Source organism: Spea bombifrons, chromosome 8, assembly GCF_027358695.1.
Source record: "Spea bombifrons isolate aSpeBom1 chromosome 8, aSpeBom1.2.pri, whole genome shotgun sequence".
Taxonomy (NCBI): domain Eukaryota; kingdom Metazoa; phylum Chordata; class Amphibia; order Anura; family Pelobatidae; genus Spea; species Spea bombifrons.
The window spans coordinates 28,680,914-28,705,823 of record NC_071094.1 but is presented as its reverse complement, the minus strand read 5'-3'; the positions used below and the strand labels follow the sequence as shown (position 1 = coordinate 28,705,823).

Here is a 24,910-nt window from a genome sequence, read left to right as displayed (position 1 = left end):
AATGTGCTTTGATTCCAGTAGAAGGAGTGTTGACCTTGGGCACAATAAGCCTTGGTAATGAGAGCCACGATCCATCTGCGAAGTGTAGAGGGGGAAGCTACCAGGCACTTTCTTGAGCCCACAAAAACCAGAAAAATATTAGGAGATATTCTCCACTCCTGAGTGCTCTACAGGTAAGATTCAGCTTGTGAAGATGGATCTTGATAGACGGAAGGGAGGACAATGGGTTGGTTTAAATGAAACTCTGAAACAACTTTGGGTAGAAAGTCCGGGACTGGTCGGAGACTAGCCCTATCACCCTAAAATCTGAGGTAAGGTTCTTCACAGGGCAAAGCCTGTAGTTCACATATTATATGTGCTGATGCACAGTGTTTTAGCTGCAGGTCCACTTAAGTAGGTTCCTAATCCAATGAGAGCTGCATAAACTATTCCAACAACTGATAAAATATGTATTAATGTGACCTCTTTTAATGTTAATCTGTTAGATCTATATGACATTCAGTTTATTTCAGAGAGTCGTATGCTTTAAAGTGATGAAAACAATTTAGGCTTATTAGAACAATAAGTAGAAACATACAATGTGTTATTTGTTCGTATACACATTAATGGTGTACTTTATAGAGGCTGTACACATAAACTTTTTGCTAAAATAAGTGTTTTTATTATTAACACAACACATAGGGGTTTAATAGCTGAACAGATAAGAGGTTTCGGAGAGCAGACACCTGGCCTTGCTGAACCTTTCTAATCTTCCGAGTCCGATTTCTCAAAGGAGCTGCAGTTACTGGGTTTCAAAGCTATACTGATGTTAGATAATGCTGTACTCTTAAGTTCCTAAGTAACTGTTCTGGTTTGAAAGCCTATTTTGTAGGAATACAAGGCTCATCGATCTGAGTCTCCCAGCAGTGTAATTCGGAAATCCTCTTTTACACTTTCCAACCACCCAGAAATCCTGCTACAATACACAAAGCATCTATAACGCACAAATACAATGATATTTCAATTCTTACCGTCGTGGCATACAAAGAATGACAGCATAGTCTTTGTAATCAAAGTATGTCAAATCTTTCAATGTGTTCTCCAGGGATAAGCGGTGGGAACTGATCTGCTGTCCCTACAGCTGGATACAGGAGATGCAGAGAGAGAAATGTGACACACTCGAGGATACATAGTTACAGAGTTCTCTCAAAAATTGAGATAACAAAATTCAGTTTAACTGAACTATGGTTGCCCCTAGTGCTGGCCCAAGACATTCAAGACATTGTGCTGCCCTCCCCCATGAAAACCACATCCACCCCCACCCCCACATCAATTATGTGTATAATGATTAATAAAACTAAAATGAAACTTATCATGAAATCACGTGCACACACACTATCATATACAGACAGTCATTTACACCAACATATCCACACACACACACGCAGTTACACACTAACACACCCAGACACACTGACATTTACAGATTTTCACCCAGACACTTACACTAACAAATTAACACACACACTGACACTAACACAACTGGACACACACAGCAAGATACCCACACAGGCATATTCAGACAGGCACACATATAGCTGACATACACATAACCACACGCAATGCAATATACCCAAACACACACAACTCACTTATCATGGAGAAGCCTCAGCCTGTCCTTAATGCAGCTTGCACAAAGTGTCCATTGCCCCCTCAATTATGGAAACTGTGATGAAGTTTTAAGTAATTTTTCTCTTAATGTAGAGAGTACTCCCGCTAATACATGCTTAAAAAGTAGACTTTCTGATTTATGATGTCAGAATACTCTCAGGTCCTGTCCTGAATCTGAGTTTAGTTAACATATCTCCAATTCTCCAGTACCATGAAACAGTCGGATCTATCCTACCGCAATTGGAGTATATTTTTTGTGTGCAGAAAGTGGATTTGAAAAAGCTAGAACTAATCACTAGAGTACAACTGAGAGTTTGTCAAACATAACGGATATTTGTTTTTATCCTTGGATGTCATCCAGTGAACCTGAAATAAAAGAAAACTTTCAATCACTGACTATTGATTTGTCTGTGTTCTAGAGGAGTTCTTATGCTGTTAATCCTTTCTAATTTGCGCTAGAAAATGCACCTGTTATCTTTTGTCAGGGCAAATTACATTTCTTCAATTCATCGTCACGCTTTTTGCATGCAAATAATGTCTTTGATTTGTTATTTGTGCATCTACTGCAACGGAAAAGTCAAAACACAAATCAGCACTGATTACAAATTTTCTGTGATTTACTTAAACCTTAGGTGCCCTTAAAGCAATTTAAACTTGGTTTATCATTTGCCTCTTATAAAGGTAATATTGTTTGGATATACATAATTGTTTCTACCATTCTGAAGAAGAAAAGTACAAACAAGTCTATGCCCGTGCTTCAACCTAGTTGAACTGTTTTATTCTTTTAGCAAAGAAGAATACGGTATTTGATGTAGGGTTATTACCTACTTCTGGGACTACCTACCCGCAAAGGGGGCTCGGGATAACCGGAGGTATAAAGTGCCCAGGTATGGTGATTGGGAAAGTCCATGGTAGAAAGCTTGTCCCCATTAATTATAAACAGGTTTATAAAAACAAGAAAAAAACCCCAGATCTGCTTTAACGTTGTCAGAGCAGATAAGGCATTGAGTATATTTATTCATTTTAGGAGAAACATATTTAAGGTAATGACATGTAATTTTCTTCTAAATACTTTATTCAAAAAAATGCTTCAGATTCAGTTTCAATGTGAAAAACTAAAGCGAAAAACAACATGGGGAATTAAAATAAATGATCAAGCAATCAGAATTTTAATTCTAGGTGAGAATTGTGTTTTCCTGCTTGCATTGATAGAGGTCCATCACAGTTATTAACCAGCAAAACTAGACATCTCTGATCAACATTAGTATGGTTCTGTCTTGTTTCCAAATACAGATTTCCATCGATGTCTTGAAAAAGGACTTTTTAAAAGCAAAAGAAAAAGCTTTCAATCTCATCAATAAAATCAGCAAATTAAATACTTAATTGTAATAAAATCTAATAAATAAGGTAATTTGACCAAATATTATATGCGGTTTGCGGTATATGTTTTTTTTTATATTAGTGAAAGAGACTAACTGTAGGATGAGATCTCTGACTCAATTTCTTGGCCTGAAGTTATTTCTTTTCTCTTAAGCCTTACACTTATAAAGCCTATCTGAACCAACCAACAGCTATAGGCAACTTTTCAACACAGATAAAACAATGGGGGGGAATAATGCAAATCCTGAGAACAAGAAGCAGACTGCTCTCATATTATACAGCCCTTTGCAACAATTGACATGCCAGGCTGGTCACGGAAATACATACAGTAAGTAACAATTTATGTACTTGGTATATCATGGGGTTAAACAAGCTTAGAAAGCAATCAGCAATCGCTTTCTTCATTCAGCTGGTGTTGCAGCAATGGCTGGTTATCAGCAACACCCAAAAAATATGCGCGGGCCCCGTGTGATCGCTCTCCGCCATAGTAAGGATACAGAGTAAATTGGTGACTAAGTGCAGTGGACTCGTAGTTAGGTCCATGTCATTTCAGTAGCCTTCAGAACTTGTACTCTATTGCATTATAGTTTCACAATTACAAATTTGAATGTTCATTTATCATACATTAGGATTCATATCATGTTTCTACATGCAAGTGTTGAAATAAAGTCAATTACCAACATTCAATGAATAATTTAGAAAAAACAAATTGTGTCTTTATCTATAATTTCCAAATTCCCAAACAACTGCAGGAGCAGATCAGCTGAACCTGCCCACACAGAGAAAATATTATTTATGAGTCTGCCGTTACAAGTTCTTTCACACTTTTAAAACTTTCACACAGAGAAATAACAGAACATTTCTCAGTGGTATGTGGGAAACTTTGACATGAACATGAGTTGGTGGGACATCAATCATACACACGCTGTTATTTCTTTTTCTTTCTTTAGACATTATTTAACGTAGGCATAAAATGAATTGTACCGAGGATAGAAAATGTCTATCTCTAGAACAGGTACAGAGCACGAAGAACAGATGCATGAAACTCCCACTGACCTGTCACTCATCTTCATACAAATAGTTGCGTTGCTTGTAATTTAGTTGGCGAGTTATCTATTTAATATCAGCATCACAGGTCTCTATATCTCTTGCTACAAGAAAAAAAAGCTTGTAGAGTACTAACGATTATTCACTAAACCGTTTTTTGAGGTGAGATGAAAAGTATGATGTCACACTTCACTAAATCCTGTGACTTCCCCTGGACTGAGTTGGTCCAGCATAAAACATATTTAAGATATTTCTTTAAAAATGTACATTGCATTGCACAGTGTCTATGCGGCCTGTCATGCAGGAGAAGCCCACCATGGTTTGCTTGGGTCATTGAGATCACTATATAATGGATAAAGACTAAATACCTCAAATGCAGGAAACTATAATGCTACAGAATCCTCTACATCGTGCTCTTAGGAACGCAAGGTTTGTTAAGCCAAGTTTAAATAATTATAATAGGAAAATAATTAAACCCCCAACATACAAAACATCAGAAAACATGGCTGTTTAGATATAGGAAATGTTAGCATATGAAGACATTTTATTGGCCAAGAATAATTGCTTCAATCACCTGTCTGATGGGGGAACAATAAATCATTTGAGGCCCTGAAGATCTATGAATTACATGCAATGCACACAAATGGTGTGTGAAGACAACATTTCACTGTGATGACAACGCACGCAGACAGTAGAACACACATGAGACTGGAATGCCAGGGGGAAACTACAAATCATCCAGATCAATAAGGAGGTTAAAGCATTGTGATACACATCAACATTAAAAAGAACGAAGCTCAATGACAAGAGTAATTAACAAAGGCTGCAACAAGATCTTAGATGTCTTGAAGGACAAATAGAGATTGTGAATATCTGAAGATATCAGTATTTTAGGAGCAGTGTGTGCTAACAAAACAAAACAAGATTATTTTAGCCTCGTTTGTGACCACTGCATTTTCTTACTTCTTAATAAATATATATTGCATTGTTCATGACACATTTTCAGATTTCAGATCCCAGACAGATTAACTGATGACGAATGGGTCATACCTGGTTTCACCTCGAGTCTCAGGATTTCCGCTCCAATCTCAGGGTGAAGGGGCATATTCTCAGGGTCACAGTCTGAAGGTGACTTATTTCTCTTATACGCTGATGTGATCATATCAAAGATTGTGATTGGTGCTTTTGTTGCCAGTATGTTGATATCCCTGCTTAAATGCAGGTGACTAAAAAATATCAATGACAAATAAGGGTTACCATGAAGACCCATTGGGTTAACACATTTCGCCAACCGCTACATAGAATCTTCACTTTGGGCTATATTTCAAGAGCCTTAGGGTAATTCATTTAGAAAATTCCCAAGATAAAAGCATTTAGGTTGTGTCTCTGTGACTCAACATAAGCTCTGTAGGCAGAGAACCCAATGAGGTGTTTATTAAATAAGGATCCCTTTACCTTAGTGAAACGCAATAGACCTACGACAAATACATTTTATCGTATAGAATTTGAATTAAAATATAGTGGAAATGTGTTTTGTATTTGACTTCAACAATCCATTTAATGGTTATTCACCTTTAATCTTATGAAAAATGATTTATAACTATTATTAAAGAGCAATAGAAGTAGAGTTGCCAGACGATTCTTCTCCTGTCTAAAATATATACAAAAACACTTATCTTTAGACTGTTCCAGAATGACGATAAGACAGAATGAATCATAATGTTTAAATGTCAATATAACCAAAATAGACCGAGAACCACGAAGAAGAAAAAAAAAAAAGATTTAAGAAAAAAGGTTTCTTCATTAGTAGTTACAAGAAAGGTTTTATAGGTAAGGATAATTGTCAATGTAACAGGACACTATCCAATCTGGATTGCAGCAGATGTGAAAGCCTGTGTTAGTAATGCTTTTTAATGTTCTTGTATTATAAAAAGAGGCATTCATCTCCTTAGAGAGACAGTGGACTTTATAAATCACTTACCCGGATTGTTTATATGCATACTGTATCGCCTATGTGCATGAAAAATTCATGATAACCAGTTCCAACTTAGAATATATACATGATTGAGCAGAGTTCCTAATGCAAACTTTTTAAATGGAAGTCATCAGCATTGCAGTACTATTATCCAAATGTAAAATTAACGCAATGATAATACAATGATCGCCTTTAGTGCTTTTGTGCCATAATCAGTGTAATTGCTCTGGATATTTTGGTTTAACCCTTCAGACTTCTAGGTGTCAGGCACATAAAGCACATGCAGTATTAATAACTACAGTTAAGGCTGCTATAAGTCATTGGGATAACAGTAACATTACCATGGAGTGATGTATATTTCAAAAAGTGAAACCATGATCTGAAAGTAAATTAGAGGCTTTGACCTACCATGAGAGGACTTCTTCACAGAGACAGTGGCAGATAACGAGAAGCACAAAACTAATATTTTACATCCATCAAATTACATCATTAGAAATAAATTGCTATAATACAAAATAACTTGCATGTTAATAAGCAGAAACAATACAAGTAAAACATTTCTGTGTCTTCACATTTTAATTAATTTTAGTACAATAGTCATTAAAAATTAACAGAATTGTGGTTCCAGCTGCTTTACTTCAATAAAAGCCAACTGCAAAGGCTTTTGTTGCAGGAACAGCTAGACTGGCCATGTATAACGTATAGGTAGATAAGAGAGATTTCTGCTGAAGGGCCAGATCAGCCCTTCTTACAAGACAACACTGACAATGAATAGTGAAGGAATACCTGGATTCTGTCACTCATCGTCCAAATAAAATCTTGTGGTCCTGGATCCTTCTATCAGTCAGTTGCGTAGACATTTGTGTGAGTGATGACTGCTCCCACGTTATATAGGGTTTTCAAATACATACACGGTTTTCTTAAGTTAACACATGCATGTTTACCAAGTACTGTATTTGTTCGATTATAGGATAAGACGACCCCCCCCATGAGAATATTAACTTGGGGTGGGGGCTGAATATGACTACCCTATAGGAAAACAGTTTTACTAGTAAATACCGTATTTGATGGATTATAAGATGAGCCCCCAAAATTTGAATATCAATTTAGGAAAAAAAAGCCTGAAGACTACTCTATAGGAAAAAAGTTTTACTAGTAAATATTAATACATGTAAACTATTTTTTCATATTAAAAACTGATTTAAAAAAATGCATGTTTTGTTTTTATTTGCCACTCTGTCCCAGTTATGCACATCTGCCCCCCCAGATATGCCTTATACCCCGTTTTATGCCAGTCTGCCCCCAGAAATGCCTTATACCCCCTATATGCCACTCTGCCCCAGATATGCCTTTTAACCCCCTATTTGCCACTCTGCTTCCCAGATATGCCTTATAGCCCCCATATAACACTGCGCCCCTGATGTGCCACCCCAGACTTTCCAATGCATCTCCAGACTTGCCCCCATACTCCAGACTCCCTGGTATTCTAAAATGTAGGATAAAGTAATTAACAATGACACCCTTATAAGGTATATTTGGTCAAATAGAAGTATTCTGTATGTAGGAAATGTTCCACTGACAACCTGTATCAGCTTTTGAACCCACAACTCCTTGTGTGTTACACAGCGACTTTTAGTAAGTCTTCATTCTAGCTCTTCAATGCACCAATATTAACAGCCATTTATGGGCAACATAGACATTTAAATTTTACTGGTTTTGTTTTACCCAATAAATATACGAATATGCAACCCTGATAGAATTGAAACAATAAGTTATCCCCCCCCTCCCCGGAACCACAAGGATGTACAAAGACTAACTCAAAAGCATTAATTTAGCTAATAAAATAATGCATACAGAATAAGCCACGGTACACACAATGATTTACAATCCATTGAGAAAACTATTGTTTTATTAGAAAAAAAACAAGCTTACACTGGTAGAATTCAGCAGATAAAAATTTCTTTAAAAAAAGTCTTTGAAACTTTTCAGACTAAAGTTCGGCGTTACAAAGCTCCTGTAGTTGTATAACTGAAATCTAATTTACCTAGGGGGAAATTTTAATCTTTCCTTGGTTTATTTAAAAACATTATGAGAAAAAGCTTGTGTGGCTAGGGACTTTAGATAAAAGACTTCTTCAGATGTATTTGTTCCTTAAAACAGATATTTCATGTTCTACACATAATATACAAACAATACCAATTCAATAGCATGAACACAGTGCTCTCACATTTCTTACTTACAAGGCAAGTAATAAATAAAAGCAGAGTTTAAATGAGGTAAGTTCAAAATAAATGTTGAATAATTGTTTATTTGTGGTTGCAACATTAAAAAAGTATGCATTTCAAATTACAAAGAAATTACTAGATTTCAGGCAGTATTTGGACAACCTAAAGAGAAAAGTCTGTACACAAAAGTAACTTCTTTTGTATGGTGGCAATTGCCTGCTTGCAGCACATTGTGCTTAAAATTATGGAATAGTTAAACACTTTCAGCCATGTACTGAAAATAAATGGGTAAGAGAACCAGCAACAAAATTTAAAATACATTTATGTGTGACTTAAATGTTTACTGGAGCACAAGGGGAATTATCAAAAAAAAAAAAAAAGAAGTAATGCAAGTACATGAATAATTTAAGAAGATGCATATGGGTCCTCTTCATTGACAGATATCTGTGCAATCAATATTGTGGTAAATACACATCTGATCATCGCTGGTCACCTTCCGATTCAAGACAATTTTTAAGATCCCATGGGTTTATACACGAGAAATCTGCACGGGAAGAAGAGAAATAACCTTAGCAATTGGGAAATGAATTTTCCTTCAAATACATGATCCACCGATATCCCTGAGATATAGATATGGAGATGAGAGAGAAATGAGAGAGCTAGTAGGGATGCACTGGTATGTCGTGGCCAAAATATTTATTTTATATAATATATATATACACACACACACACACAGCTGAAGATAATCGTCCTCAGGGGCCCTGCTGCTTATCTGCGCGTTGCTCATATAGAGCGATGTCTCTTGTACTGCCCAGGGGAAGCAGGAACCCATCTTATATTGGATAAAATTGATTCAACTAATCGATAATGAAATTCATTGGCAACAATTTTATCGATTAGTTGTTGCAGCCCTAAAGCTCACTGACTTACAACTCCTCAGACCCTGCAAAAATGTTTGCAGGACAAAAAAAAACCAACTTAGTATTGGCCAATAATTAACAACACCTAAGGTAGCCCCCCCCTGATGTATCTGAATGATAATTTTCATAAAAGCACAACGCATATTTGTTCGATGAACAGAAAGCATTTGCAGCTTTTCCCACATCCCAGTTTCTGTTCAGACCCCATGCAGATGTGCTGAAGAGGGCTCTTGTTGACTTCAATGAGACTGCTTTTCTACCACTGCTTCGAGCAGCCAATCGCCGCACCACCAAGTAAAAGAGCAGCTGCAAGTCCTTTTTTTTTTTATAGATATATATCAATGGTGTGGCATTCAGCAACACCCAAAACAATATGTCTCCATGTGAAAGCTCCCTGGAGTGATTACATTTCCCCTGTTATCTATAGCCTCATTAAATTTATATATACATATACACAACGATCCGTCATAACATTATGACCACTGACAGGTGAAGTAAACACGGATAATCTTGTTATCATAGCACCTGTCAGTGGGTGGGATACATTAGGCAGCAGGAAAAATGGGCAAGCTAAGGATCTGAGTGACTTTGACAAGAGCCAAATTGTGATGGCTGGACGACCGGGTCAGAGCATCTCCAAACCTGCAGCTCTTGTGAGGTGTTCCTAGTCTGCAGTGGTCAGTACCTATCAAAAGTGGTCCAAGGAAGGAAAAAGTGGTGAACCGGCGACAGGGTCATGGTTAGCCAAGGCTCATTGATGCACATGGGGGGGTGAAGGCTGGCCCATGTGGTCAAATGGTGGTATTTTAACACATTTCATGCACTAATTCAACCACCAGGCTTTGTCAAAGTCTGTGGTAGTATTTAAATTACGCAAATACTACCACAAACTTTGACAAAGGTTGGTGGTAGATTCAGCGCACGGTAAGAGTTAAATTACAACCAGTTGAAACACCCAGAGGCGTCTAGTCATGAGAAATATATGGCTTGATGGGGTAAACTTAATCGAACAGCTTCAAAGATGTCCCAAATAGGAGATATATAAAAAAAAAAAAAAAAAAAAAAAAACACTCAGGACAAATACTAGAACGTATAGGTTTGTATCACCAGCTTTTGTAGATGAATAAATGGATTTTACTTAATGAGAAAAGAAAATTACAGATAAAGCAACCACAGACTCGAAAACCAGTCAGACCACGAACAGGGTTAATAATCAAACTAGAAAAACTATCAATTTTACTTACCCCAAGTCCAATGCAGTTCATTATCTGTGTTTATCTGATGATTTATGGGTAAATATTAATTAAGGAACAATACACTGAATACAAGAACACTCATGAACTTATAAAAAAAAAAACTAGAATTGAAAAAATGTCACTAGAGCATATAACAAGTATATAACTAGAGGCAGGTAGGGATCACCAAATGTCCTTTTGACATCATTGAGAATGTCTTAAGGGTTGGTGGAGTTCTCCATGGCAACCCCAGATGCTCTTTTCTTTTTATAATGTCATAATAAGTAACATGAATATGTCTGAGTGTAAACCCCAAAGCATTGTTGGCACAAGTGAGCTAGGGGTCTATTTGTAGATCTATGTAATCATATTAAACTCTGGATACACAGATCTCTCTAAATGGACACACCATCTGCAATGACAGTTTCTAGATGATGTCATATGTGTGCCATTATTATTGTTAATCAATGCAAAGTCTTATTTTTGTCTTGATTGTCTAATTGTAGTGTATATCGTCGGGTTTTTTTTTTAACAGCAAATACAGAGTAGAAGCCAAATATGTCAAAGGAAATGGCTTAGAGTAGTCTGCGTGTGCTCTGTATGCCTCGGCTTTTTTGAATTTGCTTAAATCAGGAAATATTTGCTGGAGTGGATAAAAGCTTCACGGATGGTATGCCATATTCTGAGCGGCTATACGTTTTTTTCTCGTGAACCCTAGATCTGCCTAGCCCTGCGCGATTGTATTCATTATACAAATTATCTGGCAAGCACACATTTATATAGGAGTTGGAAGATAAGCCGTTAGTGTGGCAAAGTTTTAGGAACAGAACATAAAGGATATTGCTTTTTCTCCTCTTTTCCGCCTGCACTGTCACGCTTTTCTTTCTTTTCAGATTTTTCCTTGTCGTGTCTGGATTCCTGTTGCAGAGTAAGAAAACAAAAGTAAACCCAGACTTGCTTTGATCTCTCATCCTCACGTCTGCTCTGGAAACACAGCACCAATCATCCGTATGACATTTAGATTAATGTCTGATCTTAAAGTGCTCCTTTTAAGAGGAGAAGTAAAATCTATGCAAGAAATTCCTGCAATAATGGGCAAAAAGAGGTGGTTATATTACGGTGGAGTGAGTCTTCATTATACTCCAAGTCTAAGTGGGTCGGATATTGTTGGTTAGCGAATCATGTCCTGCTAGTTACGGGCAACCGTCTGCACTAGCAACTAATATAAATACATATACATTTTGAGGATTTGGGGACTTTTTCAGGGTAACTATTACAATATTACAATAACTATTACTTTTAATGTTAAGTATATTCATAAAAACTAGCATTTTTCAGTATTCCGATAAACTGCTGAGACTTCTCCAGATTTATTTATCCAACCCTGTTCTTCAAGACAACACATAGTTTTGGATAAGTAATGGGGTAGAATAAGCAGCAATAAGCTAGGCATGTAGATATGGGATCACTTTGATGTTTTCTAATCTTAGATGCGTGGCGACTGAGGTGAAGAAGAAATGCAGAATTGCACAAAACTGGCATGGAGGGGAGAGGAATCACCGATGGTCCATATAGATATGCCTCTTGTAAGTCTATCGGCACCATTAAGGCTACTCAAGACAGGGTCTCTATTGTGAATGTTATAGATTTCATCCTAAATCCTGGTTTATGAAACAGAGATTGATGATCAAACTCATTGCCTCATCACTGGAACAACAAAGACTGGGGAGTAGGTGCCTAAGCAAATCTCCTGAGGGGGAACTGGGTGTAGGACTTCTTTTGCGATTAATTATTTTAGGATGGCAGACAAGCCAGCCCTCTTGTAAGGATCCTAACGGCAATAGGATACTCAGAAGCAAGAGTGGCTTCCTGTAAAATTCAATGGCATACCCCTGAAGGATAATCTTTGGAATCCAGGGATCTTAGGTTATCTGCCTCCGCTTGTTGCAAAAATGGCTTAGTCTGCCCACAACTGGAACACATTTGGAGCCAGAACCTTCTTTGATAGTAGAGTCCACAGAATTAGATTCAGATTTTGGTGGAGCTTTCCTCTGTGGGGAACCAAATCTTGTCGCCCTATAGTTAGCTCTAGAATGATTTCCAGCTCACTGCCAAATAAATCTTTACCTTGAAAAGGTATACTGCACAGACGATTTTTGGAGGTGTTATCTGCTCCATCAGACATTCTTAAATGATTGAGGGGGGGGTTATGGACTTCATTTTTGGGAACATCCTTAGAAAGGTTTTCTTAGAGAAGACATCTTCCTCTATGTGTAATGTTGTAATTAATTTTCCCACATGTAAGACATAGGATTCTTCTTTCAATTCACCTTCTTCTGAGGAAGGATGATGATCAGTACCAGTTTCGGTCTCAGAAGAGGACCCTGGTTCTTCTTCTGAGTGAATGGCATTAGAAGCACGAGGCTTCTAATGCCAAACTTCTTAAGTGTTAAAACAGGGCTTGAAGTTCCCCCTCAGACAGGAGGTTCATTCCAAGACCAAACTTGACCCTAGCAGGTGGAACAGAGTTTGAGAAAAATCCCACAGCATTACCTAGCAGTTTACACATGCTTGGACCTTTCTAGGTGCATCTTTCTCATCAGGAGGATTAGAGCTCCTATTATAAGTTGTCTTGCCAAAGAGCAGATAAAAGCTTCCCAGGCACAGACAGACATTGTAAAAGCAGAACACCCCCCTCACCAAACAACTTAAGTAGCCTGCTAAATGGGCTCCAGAAAGGATGTGCAACACTGTGCTCTGTGGTCTCCAGAACAGACGAAAAAAGCACTGTTGGTCTCCAGAAGCCAAGGTTGGACTCCAGCCATACAAAAAAATAAAGATTGCCACGCTAGAAGCGATAACCGGTGTCCACAAAGTTCGGCTCATCATGAAAAAACATTGTGCATCACCCAGTACAACATCCACTGGATCTTTCAAAATGAAAATTTGAATGGGGAGAAACCTTACTACATCAGTAGAGCTGGGTGTCCCTCAAAACACCAGATTGGAATTGGACAACATGACCATTGAGTCCTGACCTGGAGAGCTTCACCGGCCTATAGCCCGTCTGGTTAAAAGATCAACATTTCCCAGGGAGCCCTCCCACAGGCTATGGGTAAGGAGGTAAAGCTGAGGGTAACATGGAGGTCTGCCCAAGGACCTTTGAAAAGGCGTCGGAGGTGGTAGTATGGTCTCAAGTATGGACCCAAATCCCCCCCACCAAACCAAGCATGTTTTTAACTAGAAACATAAATGAGTGATTGCAAACATTAGATCCTATTTAAAAAGGTATATATGCCATAACTATAAAATTATACAATTTGTCCCGCAAAAGGTTAACATGGAAAAACTTAAGCCAGAGGAACACTTTTGTGGATACAGAAATCTCACCGGGAAAGCAAGTACTTTAAACAAAGAAGAAAATCAGTCAAATAATATGAATTCTTTAAACGTACCTTTTTGCTTCCGGAACTTTTCTCCATTTTCTCTGATTTCATGAGATCTCCTTTCTCCTTACTTGATGATTTTGATTTAGTTTTCTCTTTTTCATTGGAGTGTGGGGAATCAGAGGGACTCTCACTTTTATTGTGTTTAGAGGAAATACCTAAAACAGAACAGAGAACGGAGGTTGAGAGAGGTTTCCTACAGTGGGTGGCCTAAGAAAAAAAAAGTGGGCTGTGCATGAGCAAGAAATGGACGGGTCGTTTAAACTGGATTTATATTCCAAGCACCTGCCGAAAGAAGCTTGTAAAAGTAGCCTTTAGTATGTGAAATATAAACTATTCATGCCAATATACTAACCAGCAAAAACTATATAAAGCTCTTTTTATATTTATATAATGCGACAGAAACAGAGGTCACTTTTTTATTTTTATGTTGTCCCATACGTTACCTCAAATAATTTCTCACTATGTAGTGTAAAACATACAAGCCTCTATGGCACTCAAATTATTAAAGGTAACTGCATGTATTGAATAAAGACGACTGAATTTGGCAAGAAAACTGTCTGCATTAAACTTTTATCGATAGGGGTTCAAACTGTGATGTACTCACTAGTTCCATTTTCTTCCTTGCGTCGTTTTGACTCTTGAGTCACCTCCCGTTCATTGTTTGAGTGATCCTGGAGTGACATTTCAAAGAGATACTTTTTATACATCTGCAAAACCGGTTAGAAGTACAGTAAAATGTTTAACTCGTATCCATTTGACCGTTGGCAAATACCGACATACTATATAGACACATTCTGATGAAGTATTGTATCTGCGTATTAGATTAACAAACAAGTCCCAGGGGTGTAACATGGAAAATCCATCGAAAGGAATACTCCAAGGTAACTTCTATTTGAGTAAGTGACATGCAATCAACAGAACACTACATCGCTGGATAAAGTGATTGACCCACTTTGACAATGCTAATCCCAACTGAAATACACGCAAGACTGATTATGTAAATGATTATTAAATTCCAGAGGAAACAAGAAAATCAAGTACTTTTATATTGCATAGATTCTGTTAACAACAAAAATGGAAAGGTTTTGGGATTTTGTTACAGGATGTGCCTTTAAACACATGTTTGAGCTCCTAATGTCCATAAAGTGGAGATGCTTTGCACATGTATAGGGCTGGGAAAATGCTATATATGTATAAAAGAAGGCACAAACCCGCTTCCTCTCTTTTCTTTCCTTTTCCTCTTTCTTCTCTCTTTCCCGTGACCTCTCTCTAGATTTGTCCATGTCTTTCTTCTCGACCTCTTTCTCCTTGCTCTTGGTTATTGTTGGTGAAGTGTGGTTTGTGTAGTGCTGTTAAATGAACAGAACATTACAACTTTACAGCCGTATGCAGAGTACTGAACAGAAAATACCACTTTGCAATCATTCATTTCCTCTTCTGATGCTAAACACTACTTGCGTGGGATTAGAGTTGTGTTTGCATGTATCCATATCCTCGGAAGCAAAGCTGCTAGACGAATATTACGCCTTTGAAATGCTAAAGCAAAGTCATTGCGAGATCAGCATGAAGTGCGATGTTTATCTTCAGACACCATGGGAACTGTGGTTGCTTTTATTAAAAACGGAACATTGTGAAATTTGCCTTCCGTAACAGAGTTCCATCACAAATTACTTAAGTTTGCATATTTCAGAAGTCATTCATGATGTAACTCACATTAGTGGGCCAGAAACACACATTTGTTGTGCGTGCGTGTATAATCTACTTATTATAGATGGAAACTGATTTTTGAACCTATGTCTGGTAAATAGGTTCACGGGTACACAAAACATAAAGGGGTCATAGAAAGGGTCATTAAAAGACAAAGTAGTCAAAATCGAGGACATAAGCAAGACAGACATAATAAAATGCCTTAACTGGCAATAATTTGTTCTGATATACAAATAAATGATTTACATTTTTGTAAAAACTATGATTCTGGCTTGAAAAGTGGTCTTGTCACCATAGCAGCCAATGGAACGTTGCGATTCACTGGATCATGCCACTGGCCATGTGCTGATTTAAGCCAAAGATAGACTAATCAAAAATCCAAAATAAGATCACTAGCCTAGCATTTTTGGAAAGAAGTACATGTCTTGGTTAACAATAATAAAAAAATATAGTAAAGGTTATTTTAATACAAAAAAACAAGCTTTTTTTTAATCAATACCTAACAATTCTTGGTGAGTATATGGCTTTATTTAGGCTACAATTGTTTTATATATGAAAAGATGAATAAGGTTCCCAAATGTCCTTGCTACTGTTCAACTTCAGGTGGTGGTGTGTATTGATAAAAATAAAAAAATAGTTGACACACAAGGGTTTATTTACTAAAAAGAGAGTTGGTAGCAGAATTTACAGGAGAGTTGAGGTTTCCGCAACTCAAAGGTCCAATCACAATGAGCTTCTGCTGCAGGAAGAGCTTGGCTGGCCCTGGGTAATGTATAGTTATATCAGTCAGATTTCTCTAGAGTCTCCCCATCCGTTGAGTTGGGCCAACGCAGCTCTTCTAGCTTTAGGAGCCGGACTTTGTTGGTCTCTTAGTATGGAAGCCAATTCTCCCTATAGTAAACAGATCTCATCGCTTGCAAGAAGCAGTTTCTTTTAGTATGAGTGCCTTTCTGTCTCTTACTGGCTGCTTATGCTGGCGTCTTGCTGCATCCCCTCCTAAAGGTAAGTGCTGTAATGGTTTTCCTTTAATGCACTTTAATACGCATTCACTAACCCTGTAATATGCATTCTTTGTTGGTGAGGCTATAACCTTTCATTAAAGTTTTACTCCAATTATGTTATTGGTTTTGAAATAATTTAACCCTTTAACGACCAATGATGGGCCAGGCATGTCGAACAAAAACAGTCAGTTAACCATCAATGACGTGACTGGCAATTAAATCATGGCAATTTAGCTACCCCAAGGGCTGTCTAATTTTTTTTTTTCTTTTAAAATGAATAGTTTGATGGGGTAAATTGGAGTGGCCGGACTAAAATATAGGGCACAGGCACAGACTGACCAAAATGGCCCCCCCAAAAGCGCACTCCCCCAATGCGGCCTTTTATCCCCCAAACACCAGAAAAACTCATGCATGGGTGATATCACTAATCAAAATACCGTATGTTGCTTTACACTGAATATTGGAGGGGGGGGGGTGATAGGGACATATACCTGGAGATATAAATTCATATCTGAAGTACAGTGTGTGTGAAAAAAAAATACAAATAAAATGACTACCACAAACTTTGGCAAATGCTGGTGGTAGAATATCATTCATGGAAAGGATTAAAATACCAGCATCTGAAATAACCTGGGGTGTCTAGTTTTCAAAAATATATGGTTTGATGGAGTAAACTGCATTGGCCAGCTTTAAAGATACCAGAAATATCACATGGGACAGAATAATCAAATTTGGAAATAGCAAAACGCTAATTTCCAAAAAGATTTTTGAGAATTTTTTTTTTATAGGAAATTAGATATGATCAGAAACAATTGTATCTGAAGAAAACCCTTCTTGTCCTGAAAAAAACAATATAAAACTACCGCTAAACGTGAGCACCCAAAGGGTACAAAAACTAAAAACAGCCTGGTCCTTACGGCGTTAAAGAAACATTTTTCCAACTAAAGTTAAGTTGCGCTAACTAATCAGTATTCTTATACAAAGGTTAAAGGGCAACATTATTACATATTAATAAAAGACTTGTCTATTAAGGCTTGTTCTAAATTTGGTGAAACTATAAGACAGCGTCAATATTTTGGGTGTTCACAGCAGAGTAAGAGAAGGACCTTGAAGGAAGACAAAGGCGTTCCAACGTGCAGAAATTACAGAGTTAAAAATATATTTTACTGAAATAAACAAACATACTACCTAAATCCCCTGCAAGTGCAAAATAGAGGACATAATACCCTTAGAGTCACCAACCCCTTGCATTATATAACGCGAGCCGTTACGTGACCTCCACAAGCACGGTGGGCAGAATCCTATTTACTGTGTTTGCTCAATTTTGTCAACGTCAGCTCAAAACGTGCTGAGCCCCAGGCCACGTCTATTGATCGGCTCTTCGATAAAGGAGAGACTAGGGGTAACAATAAAGAAAACACAGCTAATTTAATAAAAGAAAATTTAGACTGCTAATTATTTGTAACTAGGTTGCACTGAAATTCTAAGTTTGACAGCAGATAGAGACCATGCGACCCATCTGGTCTGCCCATTCGGATGGATTCAGTACAGCGATATGCCTATCCAATGCAAGTTAATATTTTCTTCCTGTATTAGTCTCTACCACTTCCGTTCATGCACTCTCTTTAAAGTAGAGTGAGAGATATTTAGTTTTTTGATTCGCTTAAACAATTTTTTTGCCTAGATCTCTAGTGACAGCTGAGGCTCAGCACATCTACTCTGGCGCTGGTACTACAATTTAACCTAAATTGGCTGTTTTTTGTGTCAATATATATTAAATCATATATTAAATGATTGTTATGGAATCCCTTTAAATTTGAGTAGTGTTCCATTTGCAAATGCATGGGGGGGCAAGAAATGTTGGACCATGGAGGAGGGAAGCTGCAGCACAAGGTTGTAACTTCTAGGTTAGGTGTTTTTATGGTTCTCATATTTTCAGGAATACATATTAAAATTAGTCAGAGTAATTGATTCTTGTGACTGGGTGTCCGGGAGATAAAAAAAAAATAAAAAAATACCTAGAAACTTGATGCTAAATCTTGAACTTGTAAGTCACAGAGAAGTTAGAAACTCAAAGTTTTCCCCCCTCTTTTTAATGACATTCGGTGGCCACAGTTGGTCTCCATTCTTTCGGCAAAGAACAATGCACTTTTAATTACACTGGAAAAAGGAATATGCAGACTATTGGAATGCTAATGCAACATGTGTTTTGAACAAAGACTGGGAATTCGGCATTATCTGCACCGATATTCTGTTGATTACAGATGAACCCCATTAAGCCGAAACAAAGATCGCACTGTAATCCAAGACAACACAGCTGACTGGAGACAGTCCCCATAGATGAGATTAGACCGCGACGGAACATCTCAAAAACTGTAAACACATGAGCGAGGAAATTAATGAAAAAAGGGGGACACAGATAGAGAACAAGCTTCCATTTTGGAAAAGTCATTTACGTTCTTCAACTTACAGAAACCATCCCGGCGGCACACACCAAAGCAAAGTGGGCTACTAACTATCTTGTGGTTATTACAGAAACGTGGGAATGAATCAAAAGCTGAACTAAAATGCTAACGATTGCTAGATGCTAAATAGATTCAGATTTAGTTTCAGAGCCAATGAATTAAGAGCTGCTATAGATGGCCGAACCCCGCATTGCTCAATAATCACACACACATTGGGTCAGCCAGACACTCTGGCAGGCAATATTCATCAACGAGGCAGCCATTTACTTCATTTTTTTATTTTAGAATAAAATACATAATTTCATGTGTTATTTCCACAAGAAAAGCAGGGACGTTAAGTCTTTGCTTAACGAATGATCCTCCGGTGAAACCTGTAGCATTGGACTGCTGCTTTATTATCTAGATCTAGACATCTGCCTCAGGGTAGTCTACACTTTTGGGTCTACTGATTAGATGGGCAAACAGGCCAACATGCATGAACACTAAAATGGACTGGGCATTTGTGTCCTGCTTGCAAATGTGTAGAACGAGACAATATTGGGAGGATCATATCTGAATCAAAAAGGTGGGTCATTGACATTGAGAATATAAAGCAGTTTGCCAATGTAAGTGAATACTGATCTTACATCAGAAGTTAGTACCATTTTATGGGCTCCAGCAGCCGACATCTTACTGGAATCAATAGGGGTAGCGACAGCCAATCCTTCAACGTATGTTCAATGTATGTTATCTGGACACTGTTGCATTGCTAGCATACATGCTACCCGCTGCTGCCATGCTACAGTATGCTTCCTGGGGACAGGAGTTTCATTTTCCAACTCCAAAACGTCTGCATCAATTTGCATGCTTTAAAATGTATTTAAAACACAGTGTTTAAAGAGACTATTCAAGGAAAATAGTTTATATGGTTTCTAAAAATGGTTACATGGTAGCTGGAAGCTCCTTGAGAAGCATTTGTTGTTGCAACCCCAGATGGCCCCTCAGCTGGAACAATCTGGGTGCTTAGTACATGAGAAACACACAAGCGGGTAATCCATAGAGAGGGCAATATTGGTGCAAAGGCTTAAATGTTGTCGTAAAACAATAGCAACGTAGTGTGAGTATAGGTAGTATGAGCGAAACCTTTTCAGAAACAGACACTCCAGCTGTCATATGTACATTAATGTATACGACAGCTGAGAGGTCCTGTTAAATGTCTGTTGTGTCTCTTTTGTAAATGCACCGGGGTATCTAGCTATTTTCACATCTCTTTATACGTAATGTACTTACGGACAGTCAGCTCCAGCGCTGGTTTGGTGGGGTCTATTCAGACCACCATGCATGGAAAGTCAACGGGCGCTCTTTCCTGCCACAGACTGGCTGCTTCAAGTAGCCAATCAGGAGGCCACTTGCAGAGCTGCTTTAATAGGCATTCTTCTTTAGCTGGGCTCTTAGGGACGGTAGAATGTCCCTTTAATCATGTAAATTTTGCCTCATTGATAGGCTGTTACCAAAGAAACGGAAGGCTTCTTACATATTTCTGCATTGTTTTTACGCTGAAGGAATACGATGACAGATGTGCCAAGGTTTATTTTCAGTGTACAATTAATGTTTTGTCTAAGTGGCAGAGGGTCAGCTTAATTTAAAGAACACCTGAAACCATACGATTTTATGCAACCAACAATCACCTTGTTTTCTTCTTATTTTTTTTTATAAATCTCAGTCATTTTTGAAACGGTAAATCCACATTTAAAAGCATAAAAACGTAAAAGGAACTCAAACCTTTGCTGAAGATTCCTTAAATTCACTGAGGTTGTCCTGTAGAAAATGAATGGAGATGACACGTGAGCTGGCATAGTTGTCAGTAACCAGAGCCATGGGTTGTGACCGTCAGACAATACATCTACTCCTTTAGGAAGGGGGGAATAAATCTTTTGATGCTGTTAATACTGAGCAAAGAAAGTCAACATGGAAACATCTACATATCAAAAAAAAAAAAAAAAAAAAAAATGAAAAAAAATAAAGATCACTACACGTTTTGAGAAAGAAACGTTGGTTTCAGTTATGTGTATTAAAAATGTAATATAAAAATGTGTTTTAGTGAATTATGGCTGTATACTGAGATATATGTAAAATATATATCCTGAAACAATTTAAGCACTAATAAAAAAAAAATGGAAAAATAAATTAATCTAGCACTTAGGCACCCATTGTTTAAACGGGAGGCCATTCGGTAGAAATAAAAAAGATCATCGAAGAAAATAACAAAACCAAAGGAAAAAAAAAAAAGGAGAAACTTGCAAGTACAAATTTATTTATTTTTGTCTTTTTTTTTTGTATCAGAGTCCCATGTGTTACCAAAATGTAAATTCTATCAGGCCACATTACCTTACCCATACAAAAAAATTTGCATTGGGAAAAAAAGTGCTGGTGTTCCACTGTTGCAAGACTCATCTCGGCAATTCGATAAGAAATGCTCCTGAAGAGGCGCCGTGGACTTAAAGTTTAACAGCGGCAAACTCCCAGATAAATCGAGGTTTTGGAATTACAGATTATACGAGGAGAAGGATTTAGCTACCCTTCATCTTCAGTGGCGCCTATGCCCACGATTTTGTGCTGCATCAATGCCAGTGGGTTTTCTCTTGGGTTGGTAGGAGGATGGATACCATAGCTGCCACATCTGCTTTTATCGTAATGCAGGGATCAACACACAACAGGATAAAAATAAACCTTCCAGATACGATCTAAACGAAGCTGCAAGCGCATTCAATTTACACAACTAGAGGAGGGACGATCGCCAGACTTTAAATGGAACTCCTTTCAGGATTCCTTTCTGGAAGGCACATTTCGGCAGCGAATCTCAAGATGCCTGAGGAATTCAGGAGGTATCTTGTATATCCCTGTCTGATCCAGAAATCTTCAGTGCTAGGTTTTCTTCAAAAATGCAGTCGAGAAAAATAAATATTCTTGATTCAGCTCCAAGATGAGTTGCTTGTAGCTGATGCACGCCCTCAAACAATTACATACCGACTCTGCTTATTAATATTCAGGCACTTTTGAACAAGCTCTCTCGAAAAAAAATATCAATTTGCAGGCTATTTACAAAAATATGAATGCTAGGTCCTTGAAGATTTTTTTTTTTATTTCTCTTGCGTACGAAAAAAAATATATCGCATAGAAAAAATAGTCCAAAGAGGGAAAATTCTACCTCAATTTCAATATACAAAAATACCAACTTAAAAAAAAAAAAGAAAAAAAAAATATAAAATTGGAGGGAAAAAAAACCAAAACACTCCAGTGGTTTCCAGTGGATAATTGGCACCAAACTTGAAGGAAGACGGATGTTGGTACGCCATACAGGTAAGCCTATTATGGATACAGCCTTCCTCATGCCATACTAACCTTTACTGCTGAGGAATGTGAAGGAGAAGCATGTGTATCAATTTTGCGTCGTTTTTGTTCTGAAATGAGAAGAAAAATAAAGTTAAAACAAACAAAAAAAAAATATCACACACAAGAGTTGTTTTACTACCCACAATAAAAACAACCGATTCATTGGCATTTAGCGAACTACAGAGGGCTTGCAGAATATGATAAATTAAATGTAACAACAAGAAAAATTATTATTCAGAGAAGCATTAACGTTTACCAAGAGCTTGCATGTATAATATATGTGCTATTAAAGAGGACAGTTCTTGAGGGAAAACATACCCCTTTCAGGTTCAGATATATCAGACCGGGGAACAGGAGACTTCAAGGACCCAGCAACGGCTGTCTTATCTCCACCTTTAGAGCCTTCCTTAGATTTAGCTTCCTTTAATAAATCTTTCTCTCTTGAGGGCTCCTTCTCTAGAACCAGTTTTGACTCGGCATTCACCATGAGAGCCTTGGATTTTTCTTCCTTCTGAGACTTATCTTCTTTCTTGACTTTCTCTTTATCGGATTTAGGCGTTTTCTCCTTGGCGTCACGTAGTTTCTCATCTTTGCTTGGCCGATCTTCCTTCGTCTTTTCTTTTCCGTCCTTCCCAAGTGCCTTGGTATCTTGGGGTGCCACTGGAGTCTTCTCTCGTTTATCTTTCTCCTTTTCCTTCACAATTTTATCTTTATCGTCTTTTTCTTTGATGATTTTGCTGCACAATAAGAATTATTTTTTTTAGAACAACAAATACTGCGCACTTTACACAGGCATCCTAAAAAAGAAAAACTAAACAAAAAACAAGCATAAATGTGCCTGATACTGTGAATAGTAAGCTCTTGTAACCAATATTCCTAATGAAATTATGGTTAATGATCCCCAAAAGGTTATAAGAAATAGTTTTCCATGAAATTTAAAACAAAAACCAAAATCGCTGCATGCATGAAAACTGACATTGAGTTAACAAGAGTAGCAAACTCTATAGAGAGAGAGAGAAGTCCAACACACACCTGTTAGCAAGGTTGCTGCCATTACTTGTGGTCACCTTTGGTGTTGAGCTGGCAGTTTTACCAACAACTTTCATAGTACTCTGAGATTTTTCTTTTAGTTTTTCTAGGGGAGGAAAAAAATCCACATTACAAACCATATATAGAATGAACGATATTCAAGACAAAAAAAAAACAAAAGAAAAAGATTTGATCAAAATGAGCATTCAACACTACAAATAAGCTCGGTTTAATGGTTGAGAATTCTAGCAAGCATATTTTACTTACACAATAATAGTATTTAATTCAAAGACTGATGCACCAGCCGCCTATAAGATGACAAGCAACATTTTGGCTTACCGGCATCATCTGTAGCGCCATCTTCAGGTCTGGCTGCGTTCACCATGACAGACGCAGATTGGCTTGCAGTACCCGGGCCGTTTTGTACTGTTGGTGGAACAGTGCTCCTGGCAGGTGGATCTTTATGGTGAAACTCATTTTCAGGTACCATGAAAGGTTTCCTGCTTTTCAACTGTCCTGAGTAGCTGCAATTCGCACAAGTGTTAAATATGCACAGAAAATGGAAAATAATAAATGATGGCATATAAGAAGCAGCCAAGCAAACCATTGCTCAAACCTCAAGGGCTTTAATGTGCCACACGTACTTAGTTATCAGCCCTAACCATCTAAAACACAATTCTATTATCATAGTACCATACAAACAAATGTCTCCTATATTCTAAAGGCTGCTCGTTTAGACTTTAAACCAAACACAATTATCATGGATTCATAAAAAAAAGTTTTTCCCGGGTATAATTCTTATATGGATCTGCTTGCAAAAACTTTACAATATTTATCATATGTTCTTGTCCAGAAGAACTTGTGCTATATCACCGACTGCAACACGTCATTTCTCTTTTTGCCCCACACTGGTTTGATTATTTTACCCCATGGCCAATGCATATAGATCGGGTCTTTTGTCCTTCTCTTCCTGGCGAATTTTGTGAACTCTGCGCTCCAAGGCTTGTCCCAAATTCAGGACCTTGGGATACCACGGCAGGATTTTGGTTAATACGATAAGAATATTCCTGATATGAGTATATTCGCCGGTTTCGAGACAATAAACAGAGGCCTGAAAAGGAACAGAAGAACGCGCTTGGTTTAGTCACGCTTTAAGCATTATCAGTAGGTGCGAGGGGGGTGTCTTGCACACCAATTACCTTTGTTAGCTTGTAGTGCCACTTATGCACCACGTGGCGGAAATTCTCGTAATCCAGTTGGTCTGCTTTGTTTCCACCATCGAACCCAGTTGCCCGTAATATTGTTACAAATCCTGGATAATTGCCACAATCCTTGGAGAAAACACAAGACCAGATCACATTTAAAAAGGCACACAAAATGTTAACACCTTAGATTCATAAAAAATACAGTATTTCATCCCATCTATAAGAGCCTTTCAGAGTAGGTGTAGTAGGT

At 37.7% G+C, this 24,910-nt stretch overlaps 1 protein-coding gene across 1 annotated transcript in view; it reads right to left on the bottom strand.

Annotated features, from left to right (window-relative positions):
• Nucleotides 1-7,932: 7,932 nt before the first annotated feature.
• THOC2 (THO complex subunit 2) overlaps nucleotides 7,933-24,910 on the bottom strand; it is a 50,904-nt gene continuing 33,926 nt past the window's right edge. Inside the window, exons 28-40 of the mRNA XM_053473008.1 lie at nucleotides 24,655-24,786; nucleotides 24,382-24,566; nucleotides 23,795-23,979; nucleotides 23,459-23,561; nucleotides 22,745-23,163; nucleotides 22,436-22,494; nucleotides 20,816-20,851; nucleotides 15,093-15,230; nucleotides 14,486-14,552; nucleotides 13,888-14,036; nucleotides 11,274-11,350; nucleotides 10,442-10,489; nucleotides 7,933-8,821 (exon numbers count right to left, since the gene is read on the bottom strand). Of these exons, the coding sequence (XP_053328983.1) occupies nucleotides 10,462-10,489; nucleotides 11,274-11,350; nucleotides 13,888-14,036; nucleotides 14,486-14,552; nucleotides 15,093-15,230; nucleotides 20,816-20,851; nucleotides 22,436-22,494; nucleotides 22,745-23,163; nucleotides 23,459-23,561; nucleotides 23,795-23,979; nucleotides 24,382-24,566; nucleotides 24,655-24,786 (1,578 nt within the window). The 3' untranslated portion in view covers nucleotides 7,933-8,821; nucleotides 10,442-10,461. The remainder of the gene's footprint in view (nucleotides 8,822-10,441; nucleotides 10,490-11,273; nucleotides 11,351-13,887; nucleotides 14,037-14,485; nucleotides 14,553-15,092; nucleotides 15,231-20,815; nucleotides 20,852-22,435; nucleotides 22,495-22,744; nucleotides 23,164-23,458; nucleotides 23,562-23,794; nucleotides 23,980-24,381; nucleotides 24,567-24,654; nucleotides 24,787-24,910) is intronic.